The sequence below is a fragment of the Mugil cephalus genome, chromosome 4, assembly GCF_022458985.1.
Source record: "Mugil cephalus isolate CIBA_MC_2020 chromosome 4, CIBA_Mcephalus_1.1, whole genome shotgun sequence".
Taxonomy (NCBI): domain Eukaryota; kingdom Metazoa; phylum Chordata; class Actinopteri; order Mugiliformes; family Mugilidae; genus Mugil; species Mugil cephalus.
Genome location: NC_061773.1, coordinates 14,453,114 through 14,466,080, shown reverse-complemented (window position 1 = coordinate 14,466,080; position 12,967 = coordinate 14,453,114). Strand labels below are relative to the sequence as shown.

At 43.2% G+C, this 12,967-nt stretch overlaps 1 protein-coding gene across 6 annotated transcripts in view; it reads left to right on the top strand.

The window, feature by feature from the left end:
* The window catches only part of LOC125006504 (plasma membrane calcium-transporting ATPase 1-like), an 86,191-nt gene that overhangs the window by 50,239 nt on the left and 22,985 nt on the right, over positions 1-12,967 (top strand). For 4 of the 6 annotated variants that reach the window (XM_047582579.1, XM_047582581.1, XM_047582580.1 and 1 more), the window contains exons 7-12: positions 431-466; positions 7,455-7,637; positions 9,721-9,935; positions 10,036-10,278; positions 10,852-11,093; positions 11,179-11,416. In XM_047582579.1, the coding sequence (XP_047438535.1) occupies positions 431-466; positions 7,455-7,637; positions 9,721-9,935; positions 10,036-10,278; positions 10,852-11,093; positions 11,179-11,416 (1,157 nt within the window). The remainder of the gene's footprint in view (positions 1-430; positions 467-7,454; positions 7,638-9,720; positions 9,936-10,035; positions 10,279-10,851; positions 11,094-11,178; positions 11,417-12,967) is intronic. The other 2 variants (XM_047582583.1, XM_047582584.1) reach the window with 1 other exon arrangement.

Below are 12,967 nucleotides of genomic sequence, written 5' to 3'. Positions count from 1 at the left end.
TCAGTGAAAATAAAAATAAAGTTCCTGCAGATAATAACTCCCTTTGTTACCCAAAAACAATTTTTTTTAAACCTGCAAAATCTTTTTAATTTTCTTTTTTATCGCTGCGCAGGTCAGATGTAGTGTTTGGTATATGTAGTAATGCCTCCACATATGTCTCAACGAGACGACACCCCTCTTGCGTTTCTAACATCCTGTATAATTTCTGAATTGCACTCTTTCGTATCCGTGGCTGTTGGTTCTCCTGCGGCAGGAAGTCGCGCGTCTCTCTCCTCTGATTTGTCCATTCTTGCCCACAACACACACACGACACACACACTTGTGGGTTTCTATCAGTTTGTACTTTGTGTTCTTCCCTCAGTTTGTTTTGATCTTATTTTTCCTTTGAGCCATATTATCAGCATTCCGCCCTCTCTCTCTGTCCGAACAGGTAAAAAACAAGGACCCCCCGAAAATCGCAACAAAGGTAACCCCTCCATTCATCCATCTGTCCCTCTCTGTCCCTCCATCCTCCCTGTTACTCACCCCCTCCTCACCCTCCACCCAGCGGCAGGAGGGGAGTGTCCAAGTCCATCTCTTTCTCTCTCTGCTGTATAAAGGGGGACGTTCTCTCGCCTTGCTTTACCTGTTAAAGGGTGCAACTCTCAACCTTCAGGTTTCTTGACAGCCAATCACAGCGGTTGCCACGGTAACCCCCACTGCTGTGTTAAACGCCTCAATCCTGACAGGATGTGTCTGTGGATGTTTTTGGTGAGAAAATGCTATCGCTCGGAGGACGGTTTCATTCGAGAAAAACAAAAATCAGCTTTGCACTCAATCATTTTGTTTGCGCTTTTTGCCGTACGCCTCTTTAAACCAGTTGGCTGACTCCATAAGTGCTGGCTGCTCAGCCAAAGAATTAATTCTTAATGTAGTTCCATTAAAAGACTAATACTATGCTGCATTTAATTGTCATGGCGCTTTAAAGGAATGATTTCTTTAATAATTGATTCGTCAGTCAAATAAAAATCATAAAATAATGCTTCCATAAACCGTGCTTTACAGCTGAGGTGCCCAAAAAGAAAAATGGCACCAGCTTCTTAAATGTCAGGTTGGATGGAAACTTTCAGGTTCTGATTTGCAAAACGTAAAAAAATAAAAACATTTTAATGTGTAATGTTTGTTTTTTTGTATCTGTGTCAAGTAACCGTAAGTGACTTAGACTTTGGTCAGTTAAGTGTCTTTAAATAAATTAAGCTCCACACATTAAAATTTTCTTCGGCCATGTAACTGGGAGTGGTCAGAGTATCCAACAATGTGTGGCTACCTAGCAGGCTAGCTGCCTAAGATGACCACATTTACTTCATTTACAATAAAAAACACACTTCCAAACAAAAAGCTTCAACTAAACTATGTTCATAAAAACACATATAAACCAATGCACAGCATAAACCTGAGAGCATAGCGGGCTGTTAAGAGTTATCAGTGTGACCTTTGCATAAAGTTAAATACAACTATCGAGTGCAAAATACATGCGCTATCTTCTCAAATGATTTTTATGAATGATAATCTGTTTCTAAAATATAATTCATGAGCTTGTAAAACTTTTCTTTTTGCCGCCAGAACCTCCTTGTTTCACAGAATTGAGACACACGTCCACCAGCGTGGGTCAGTCTATCAAGTCTGACCTCCGGGGTGTTCCTTATTTAATAGGTTTGGTGACTCTCTGTGTGACTGTTGACCGACGTCATTGCTCCGAAACTCAAAAACCGGCCAACTGTCCCAACATGTCCCATGTGATCCAACGTGTCCAGCTTCCTCTGCAAGCTGTCTCAACACACTCGCACACAATCACACAGAGCTCCCCTCCTCTCGACCTCCCGCCGTTTAAGCATCTGCTATAGACAGAATGCTTCTCGGTGTACACAGAAACAACCGCGCACACGTTTGTTGGAAACAGTTCCGCCCACAATCGGCGCGGACGACCTTCAGTAACCCGTAGAACAAAGTGTCCAGAAGCGGCTTCATTCACTTTATGCAGTATCTCCTTCGCTCTAATGACCTTTTAAACCCCTTTTAGCTCCAAGTTTTGTTTTTGCAGCTCATTAACTGTATCGTTCAGCCCCAGTGCCCATGTTTCCAGCAGACACAGCAGCAGCAGCAGCAGCAGCAGCAGACAGCTCTTTTTGTATGACTCAAGTGGGATGATGTATTTTTGTCTGCTGGATGCAAAGTAGACAGTGTTTGCACTTTATAATGTGCCAGAGCTGTAACTACAAGCTTATGGTGAAGTTCTTTTGCCCTCTAGTGAGCAAAAACTCAGTTAACACGCCGTTAAATTAGACACAGCAATTTATGTCTGCACTGTGAATCACTAACAAGCTGCAACTAAAAACTCATCATCAGTCGTTGCGTCGTGTCGATGTTTCTGGCTTTAAAAGACTGGAAGCATAAACCCGGTATCGGGACCTTCATCTTCTCCCAAAGCCTCATGTGACATCTGTAAACGGCTCGTTTCTAGTCTTAAACCTAAACATTTTTTTTGTTTTCTATTAAAAAACAGCAACAAAACTTTACATTTAAAAAGATGGAAATTGCTGTTTGAGGCTCAAAATATCACTTTAGAGGCCCCTAGGGGCACTGCAAGGTACTGCAGGGGTGTCGCAAAATCTTTGGTTGATTAGATATTTTCTACAACTTTGTTAATTTTTACCCACAATTTTCCCTCACAAATTTAAAATTCTTTAACTACACATTCACATGAATCCAATATGTTGTATTAAAGGGATAAACGGAGGCAGACGTCGTTGTCTGTCAGCATTTCACTTCACTTCGGTGATACGGGAGCTGCCTCCACAGCGCACCGTTTCACACAGAACGCCACACTAGTCGAGACCTGTCAATCTAAGCCTCAGTCCCCAGGTGACATCCCAGGCACACGATCTATATTAGCAGAAGAGAAGCTAACAATGCATGACATATATAGGTATGTTTATGGGTATGGCAGTTGCACGGCCACCCTACTGTTACACATGTCTGAAATAAATAGCTTAATATTGAATGCAAATGATAATAATAGCTCTAGGCTGACTTTAATATAGAACACATCAGTTTAAGGCTTCTGCCTGAAAAAAAGACCCCTGAAAGGTTTAAAGGTTAATCAAATGAATCAATGGATGGGTGACACTTTAATAGAAAAAGAATTAATTGGTAAGATGTGGGACCACCATGTCCCACCTGAGCAGCTTCATTGCCCTAAGGCGGGGATTTTTCCTAAAGATGTTCCCTCGTTTGGTGCTTTGATGATGTTGCGTGGAGAGCTCTGGCTAAAGCCGTTTTCACACATGAATGAGATTCGGAGTTGCCCTTTCACAGACAGCAGGAAATTGTCTGTGTCAGACACTTTCTCACCTACTGGAAATGCTCGGATTGTTTTTTAGGCGAGGGCAAGCGCCTAGGCAGAGTGTGCAGCAGCAGCAGCAGGAGGAGGAGGAGGAGGAGGAGGAGGAGGACTCTTCCGCAGCAATGACTGGCTTTGTGTTGACAACAATACTACCAAAGGAAAAAAGCAGAAAAGGGCACGAGGCAGCTACACTCGGCATGAATTTACTGGTCGAATTGAGCTAAGCTGGACGTTACCCAGACTTTGTGCTGGAGGTCTGGCAGGATAAAGTCAGCTCAGGACATTTGCATTCAAACATAAAGGCACGTAAAGGATAGAAATGATGATAAAAGGTGATCACTCAGTACGAGGTTGTATTGATTTGCAGTGACATTTTCGCTCTCAGGGGAACCAAACCATAGCAGAGCCACCAGATCCCCTCGTTGCAGGGATCAAGTGTTCAGGCCTGTATTCGTCTCTTACTGCACTCACACAGTGTGGTGACTCACCAGTCTTTGTGACGGAAGCTCCTGCCATCTGTACCCCAACAACAAACTCCCCTTTCGCAGAGTCACCTACAGCTTTTTTTAAACGTGCCACCGAGCATGATTGGATGTTAAATGCTCAGCTGTTCCATGTAGAGCTCCTCCACAGAAGCGTGTGTTGTGTTTTTCCACTCATACAATCAGTTTTTATTATTATTATTATTATTATTATTATTATTATTATTATTATTTGTCTGTCTATAGCTACTAATTCATTTTCTGTTCTTCCAATTGTTTAATTAACCAAATAATTCAGGTTACCTCACAGTAACTAGCGATTAGATGCATCTGGATAAAATGAATGAAAACAGTGTCTGGGTTTAAAAAAAAAAAAAAAGTAAAATGCAGAACTTTATTAACAGAAAGGGAGATTTACTCAAATAAATCAGTAACTCAACAGAGTCTGTTTATCTTTTGAACACTGACTGTCCATTCATTCAACCACTTCTACTATACTTTTTAAGTGAATTTTAAATGAGATTTCCTCCAGATGTTTCGCATAAAAAGCCGGTGATTATTTATGAGCCGCTGGAAAGCTTTAATTTATCTCTTCAAGAAGTGCACCGGAAAGAAATTTAGATTCGTTTTAGATTTTCAAACGCTACACAATCAGTTTTCAGATGAGCCGGTATAATATCTTGATGAATGTGGCCTCTCCGTTCTGTGTGGAGAACAGCAGATGTTTTTGAAGGCTGCCGGTGTGTGTGGGAGTTGCATCCTTGCAGTGTTAGTGGGCTGTGGGCTGTCGTCTGTTCTGTTTCCGTATCCTCCGTTTCTTTTCTTTTTCGCCTTTGACTCCTCTCATTTCTCTCACTGTTGCCTCCTTGCAGGGTGTTGCTCAGGATTTCATGTTGTCTTGTAATCACTGTTTGACTCTCTCCCTCTTATCTGTTACTTTCTGTCTTGCTGAAGTCTCCTGCAGCCTCCACAGCTCTGCAGCCTCCACTACCTCGTCCTCCTCTGTCTCTCTGTCGTGGTTCTGCATCGCTGTCGTTTTATTGTTACATTATTTTTTTTATTTTTTTATTTGTTTTGGGGGGAGGGGGGTGCTCCTTTGAGTTCATCTTCTGTTTGTTGACTTGCTTTCTTTTGGATTGTCAGACACCCCCCTCCTCTCTGCCCGCCGTGCGTTCTCCCATGGGTCAATGCTGCGCCTGTTTACAGTTCTGTGGTTGGTCAGTGGGTCTCAGTCCTGTTCGTGTGAAGCTGTGTCGGTTAGTTCTATGTCGTGGCTTGTCTTCAGAGTGGACCATGTGCATAAAGCTCCGCAGCTTCCTGGTTTGACCTTCCCTCGTCATGTCACGTTGAGGTCATCTTGTTGTGAAATGACTTATCAACCCGGTTAAACTCAGAGTGAGACAGTGGCTCTGACAGTGGAGGGGATCAAAGTAAAAAATAAAATAAAAAAGGCCATTAACAACAGACCCCGTGGTTTTTGCTGTAGCATCCACAAATGCTTGAATTTCCCCAAAGCTCACTGTGGATGTTTCTACAGAAATATTCCTGTCTTTCCTTTCTCAAATGGCAAATTACGTTGCATCTCATTGAAATTCTCAAACCTTCTCACTGTACAAACAGATCAGGCATAACATTATGACCACTGACAATTAAGTGAATATTATTGTCCATCTGGTGACAGTTCAGTGTTCTGCTGGGAAACTTTTAGACCTTGCATTCATGTGAATGTCAATTAGACATGTACCACCCACATAAACCAGACCAGACCAGACCAGACACCCCCACCCCATAGCAATGACACTCCTTGATGGCACCAAGCATCCTCAGCAGGATGCAGCCTGACACAGACACACAAAAACAGTTTATAACAACTAATAAAAGCATGAAAAACATCACGCGGTGTTGACCTGGCCTCCACATTCACTAGATCTCAAACTGATCAAGTATCTGTGGGATGCACTAGAACAAACCTGATCCAAAGAGGACCCTCCCCTCAACCCACAGGACCCATAGGACTCAAAAACATCCTGTTACCAGACACTACACCCTCAGAAGACCCATGTCCATTCTCTGATGGTTTAGAACACCATATTAGGAAGGTGGTCGTAATGTTTTGCCTGATTGGTGTATATTGTAGGGTATTTCTTATTATAGTTTTTTATCTCCTGTGGAGAAAATCAGACATCATCCGAGTAGAGTACAGCAATGCAAACACTTCCCCTAAATCACAAAAAAAATGGTCCTTGTTTGCCTTAACATTTTAACTCATTGGTGAAACTATAGAAGAGGAACAAAATTTGTCTATTACAGCAGTCGCCTTTCTGACGCAGCAGACGTCATTATTTGACCCCAAAGAGAAAGAGGTCAGAGTTGGAGTTGTGTTTAAAGACTTGACCTCTCATAGAAACCCCTTACTGGTCATCCAGGAATCTATCCTGCTTTATGTCCATGATCTGTTGGTATTGTCGGTTCCAGATGTGATGTTAACATCGATACCAGCAGCTGCTCTCAGCAGTCTCAATTTATGAAGATGCAGTTAGCTGATGGATGCCATTTGAGCCGTGGTGCATTAACGTAATGGTCTAACAGAACATTCCCAATGTTAATAATTGAGCAGTGAATTAATGGCATTTTGTAGATATAATCATTCCAGTCTCAGTTTCATTGTTGTCGGCTCGGTGGTTCACGAGGACAAACAGCACATCAGACCTGAGCGCGTCAGATTAGGGCAGATTTGTTCTGTTTCCATTCATCGCCTGCTCACATTTCTTTGGTATGGAAATATGACAAACAGCAGTGGATGGAGCGAGTGCAGCTGAATTCACTGTAAGCACAGATCAAACAGATCAAAGAGCTTTACATACGGCGCTACAGTCCAAATAGGATCACAGCTGATGAAGTGAAATGCAAATAGAGTTTGTATGTGCAAATGAGGAGCAGAGCCGTTGAGCAGGACACAATATTAGACAGCGTGTCAGACTTCAGAACTCGGCCTCTTTCCAAACTCTGGACTCTGATGTGATGCAAACTGTGTGTGTTTTCGTGCGTGCGTGCGCGTGCGTGTGCGGTGTGTGTGATTGTGTTTGACAGCCTCATGTTGAATCTTCTCTGTTGTATCTGCTGTCCTCTGTTCTGTCTGCTGCTCTTCATTATGAACTGCTGCCCACAACTCGTCTGTGACACTCTCTAAAAGCTACCCGGACCTTTTCATGAATGTTCTGTGATCATAAGATGATGAAATATTCCTCTCTGCATTCACCTTAAGGGTGACGATCACCACGTAATGATAAAGAGTCAGGTCTTGTCTGATCTCTTGAGAAAAATTGCCCGGTCGTTTTCCGCTTTCCCCCTCGCCTGAATCTCTAACAGTTTCTCTGCCTCTCTTCCTTCATTCCCAAACCACTCCTGAACCCTGCTCCCCACTTCTTCTTCTGTTGTTTATTATTACACATTTGATTTATTCACATTTGCCATCCCCTCCTTTTACTCACCACACCGTTCCCATCTCCCTTCCTCATCCCCAACTCATTTGCCACTTAAAACCTCCTCCTCCTCCTCCTTTTTACCTCCCGCCTAAACCCCCAAAACAGCGAAGACCCAGGACGGCATCGCTTTGGAGATCCAGCCGCTGAAGAGCGAGGAGGCCGCCGAGTCTGAGGAGAAGGAGGAGAAGGAGGAGGCCAAACCTGTGAAGAAGGTGAACGTCACCAAGAAGGAGAAGTCTGTGCTGCAGGGAAAACTCACCAGACTGGCTGTACAGATCGGGAAGGCTGGTACGCAACACACACACACACACACACACACGTACACACACACACACGCACACACACACACACACACACACACACACACACGTACACACGTACATAAAAGTTATATAAAAGATAAACTTTCTGGAATATGTATCGCAAGTCACCTGTGTCTTAGCCTAACCTCGCACAAAGGCTGGACGTGACAACTGACCCAGCTCCATCTAAAGGAGGAAAATATAAAAAAAAATAATAATAATAAATCTACTTTCCAACAACTTCAAAATCAGCTTTTTTAGAGCCCATATTAACATTACAGTGCTACTGAGTGCACCAATTCTGCTGTTTTATATGATTTTTTTTTACTTACTATTATTTTGAAATCCTAGAATACGGTACTTCCAAGCATTTTGGTCACTTTATTTTGAAAATATGACACATCAAGTATATATGATCTCTATATGACAGAGAACTTGAGTAAAATCTAAAATTTATTCAGCCAAAAAGCTGCTTTCAGTGATATGCTACTGTGTTTTGTTGAGCTGTGACACGACAACTGCTGTTTGCAAAGCGATCGCCTCAACAAAGCTTCACTGATAGCTTCTCTTAATGGTTTGGTCCGAACTTCATACAACCATGAATATTAATGTTGAACGTATTAATTTTTAATTGCGCTGTGGACCCTCTCTTAAAGCTTTCAAAACACAACCAAGAGTCTGCAGTCGGTCTAACAGCTGGAGGCTTAACTGTTGGTGGTGTTTAATAAAAAAAATAAATAAAATAAAGATAATTAAGAGATCTCAAGGTTTTTAGATTGATCCTGAGCCAGAAGAGTCCAAGCTCATAGCAGGCAGAGAAGGTCGTCATATTACAGCTCCTGTGAGCCTTTTAACTGACTTACTGAAGTCATCAGTTCTTACACAGTCACAATATCAGTGGCACTCAAAATCCAATCTATCATAAAAAATCCTACAATGCTATAATTCAGAGCTGGAAATTAAATGACCATTTTAAAATTTGATCCTGCTCATTGTGTGGTCGGACAGCTTTGAAGTAACTGGTGGGTGTGTTTCCCTTTTGACTGTGACTAGCAGCCTCCAGTCTGTGTGTCCAGATAAACAAAGCATCAGATCCACAGATATGAAAATAACATTGTCACCTGACTCTGATTAAGACAAGTTCCTTTTAATGGCAGCCAGAGTGAACGGGGAGCGATGGGACGACCGGCTGGGGGGTCATAATGCACTCAGTGTTATTGGATGGATGTTTTATTGGGAAGTGGTTCATCCCGGGAATTGAAGGTTCTCTGTGTCATTTCAATTGACCTTAATACACTGAGGGGGTTTTCAGGACGGGTGGGGGAACGGGGGGTGGGGGGTGGGGGGGTGAGGGGGGGATTGAGGGGCAGCCACAGACCTGGTTCACTAATAAACGGCCCCTCATTACCGGATAGAAATAGAATTTGGGCCAAAACACTTTAAGTGGAGGTTGATTGACAGGAGAGAGGAGGATGTTTCTGTTTCACCTGTCATCACCTGTCATACATTCAGGACATTGTCTGACACAACATAGAAGAAATGTTTTCCTGTTTACTCTCATTTACATCAAAACATCGGACCTCTCTCAAATATAACCTACCATAAACTACTTAGTGAGCTTCATAAGCTTAATATATTCAAATGTTGTCCAGATTGTAAAGACACCAATAAGTATGAACAGTGTTGCTGTAAGTATTTGCATCCCTCTGAATCCTTTACATTTCTGTGTAAACATAATTCAAATCTCAGTCACCTAAAACGGCTTCAAGCTGCTGTAGATGGCAGATTAACTAAATGTAACTGGACTAAACGTTTAGTTGCTGTTCTTCCGACACAAGGGGGTTACATCAGATAATGAAATATACTTTTGTGTCTCACAGATATGTGCAAATGATCCATTTTCTTGAAAAAACAAATAAAAAAGCATAATATTTCCGTTTGTTTCATTTCTAGATTTATTGACCGGTTTCCCAATTTCTACCGTCATGTAAAAAAATTGTGAAAGGTGCAAAAACTTCTAACTGGCAGTGTTCATCACCAGAACGTGACATTGTGCTTGTTCCAACCAGGTCTGATCATGTCAGCTGTGACCGTCATCATCCTCATCCTCTACTTTGTGATCGACACCTTTGCGGTCCAGGGTCGGACCTGGCTGGCCGAGTGTACCCCCATATACATCCAGTATTTTGTCAAGTTTTTCATCATCGGCGTGACGGTGCTGGTGGTGGCCGTTCCCGAAGGCCTCCCGCTTGCCGTCACCATCTCTCTGGCCTACTCTGTTAAGGTGAGCAAGGAGGGAAGTGACAGGTGCAACGTTAATTCACTTCATTGTGGTTTTAATAAGTGCCGCATCGTTCTTCGTTTTATTTTATTTATTTTTTTAGAAAATGATGAAAGACAACAACCTGGTGCGTCACCTGGACGCTTGTGAGACCATGGGCAACGCCACGGCTATCTGCTCTGACAAGACGGGGACTCTGACTATGAACCGGATGACGGTGGTGCAGGCGTACATCGGTGATACACACTACAAGAAAGTCCCCGAACCAGACGCCATCAAACCAGAGACCCTGGAGATGATGGTCAACAGCATCTCCATCAACTCTGCGTACACCACCAAGATCCTGGTGAGGCCTTCACCGTCCCTCCTGTGTCTGAGTTACTGTCTATTGAAACGGTTTAGAAATGAGGATCCTACATGAAGTTGTGTATCATCGGTGACTAGAAGCAGATTATAGGTTTTACATTGTGTGTAGGCAGGAGGTATAACATGAACAGTGGAGCGGCAGCTTCAATCATGTGTGTTCAGGTACAGAACTGAGCGTAGGTGAGGTTGCTATCCCCAGATCCCAGTACTCTGTGGTATTTGCAAAATGCAAATGCGCTTTGAGTCTTTTATATCTACTTCACAGCTACGAGAAAACACCGTGCAGGCAGCTGGGTTGATTAAAACAGGATTGTATCTGTTCTGTCAGACGTGAACAACACAGCTGAAACACCTCACGTCAGCTTCTGTTGTTCTCTGCATCGGTTCATATACAGACGAGTGCTCGTGTGATTAAATTAACACACAAACACACATTCAAATTAAGCACAGCTGAACCACTGCAGATCTAGTCCTGGTGCTCTTGTTGTTTTTGTGCTCTTGTTTATCTGCGCTGACATGAAACTGATGAAACATTAAACTCCGATCACGTCAGCCTCCTGAGAAAGAAGGTGGCCTTCCCCGCCACGTGGGCAACAAGACCGAGTGCTCGCTGCTGGGCCTGGTGCTGGAACTGAAGAGGGACTACCAGCCGATCAGAGATGAGGTCCCCGAAGAGAAACTCTACAAGGTTTACACCTTCAACTCCTCCCGCAAGTCCATGAGCACCGTGCTGAAAAATCCAGACGGAGGCTTTCGCATGTACAGCAAAGGGGCGTCAGAGATTGTCCTGAGGAAGTAAGACAAGAGACAATTAGCTTGAAGACCTCCATATGTCCTACCTGCTTGTCTGCTAATCCCCTCCACTCTCCTCCTCCTCCAGATGCTCTCGTATCTTGGACGCCCAGGGTCAGCCTCGCATCTTCAAGCCGAAGGATCGCGACGAGATGGTGCACAAGGTGATCGAGCCGATGGCGTGCGACGGGCTGAGGACCATCTGCGTCGCCTACAGGGACTTTCCCGCCGAGGCCGGAGAGCCACAGTGGGACAACGAGAACGACATCCTGAATGAACTCACCTGCATTGCTGTGGTGGGCATCGAGGACCCCGTCCGACCTGAGGTACGTCACATTTAATGCCGCCTGTAATAAACACTCGTTGTTGTGTTACGTCTTTATGATTAATAACCAACGTCAACGACTTGATCAATCAACCACCATATTTCATCATTTTTCAGGATTCAGCCATTGAGTTTTTTTATAACTTTTATTGATGCAACAGCATTTCACAGAATTATCTGTCATCCGGCTCTGCTTAATGATTCTTGAAAACGTAAAGACAAAGCAGGGGAGTCAAATTATCAGACGGTTTCTGGTGTAAAACTTTATGGGTGCTGTGTTTACCCTACATGATGTCAGAGCAAAGACTCTGACAGGAGCTAACTATGATCCAGGTCATGGTATATCTAAAGCAAAGCTATAAAAACAATCTACTTGCATGAGTGGTGAAAGGTCTTTGGGAAAAACTCAAACAAGTGCAGCTGCCTTTAGATACGACCCAGTAAGAATGCGGCGTGAGCTGCTTATCAAATACCTGTGGAAGATACGTAGCTCATACTGGAAAGGTCTATGTCCACGACAACGTTCACTTCACGTGCACGTTTAAAAACACAGTTACAAAATGTTAGTCTGAAAGAGTGTGAATCTAAATCAAGATAAAATTATTAAAATGATCAAATGCAGGAGTTAAGAGGAAGTGTAGGATTACGATGTGTTTTAGGAAGTAGGCCTGTTACTGATCACTGATCCATTCTGATACAACGTGACCGCCGGTTGACATGTTTAGATTTACCAACTAGATAAAATTATTTTACCACAACAAACCAAAGCCCTCATTAAAGGAGGAAAGAACTGTCATCATCTATGAGAAACACTTTCCCTTCCTGATTTGCCTCTTCCTCCTTTGAAGTGAAGTTTGATTAATGATGTAGTCTGGGGGAGCAGAGAGAGCTTGATGCTGAACTAGTTGTGTCACTTGTGTCATTATGGATCGGTAACAGCTCTTCATCGACAGAAATTACATTTTAATGTGATTATTCCAGCTGTTTCCACCTGTTCTAAAGCTCCACACTAGAGGGTGAGGGGGAAAGCCCGTAACCCTGATTCTCTTCAACAAATGACATAAATTACTTCATAAGGAGATAATGGGTTTGCAAAGATCTCTCCTTAAAGACGTTTCATAATATTGCACTAATAGCTATGTTGATTTGATGAACAGCAGCGCCTGCGGTATCACATCGAGTCTGTTCACATCATAAAATAGAGAATCATGCCTGATAATCAGAGTTTGTTTGCGGTGACAGAGAACTCACAGCAGCAGGACGTGGAGCTGAAGTCGTCCACGTTGAGAGCCGAGCTGATGATTACAGCCTGGTCGTGATTTTATTATATTTGTGCTACAAGGCTGCGTGTTGACAGAGTGGATGTAAATGAACATTTTCCGAACATAAAGACTGAAGTCAGACTTGGCCAGGTGCTCTGTGGAGTTAAATGAAGCCTGTAATGAAGCTCAGAGAGCGTATGAGCCGCTGCCTGCTGCTTTAATGTCAGGGCACAAAGATCACCGACAGGATGGAAATAACTGGAGAGCAGCAGGAGTCAATCAGCAGTTCA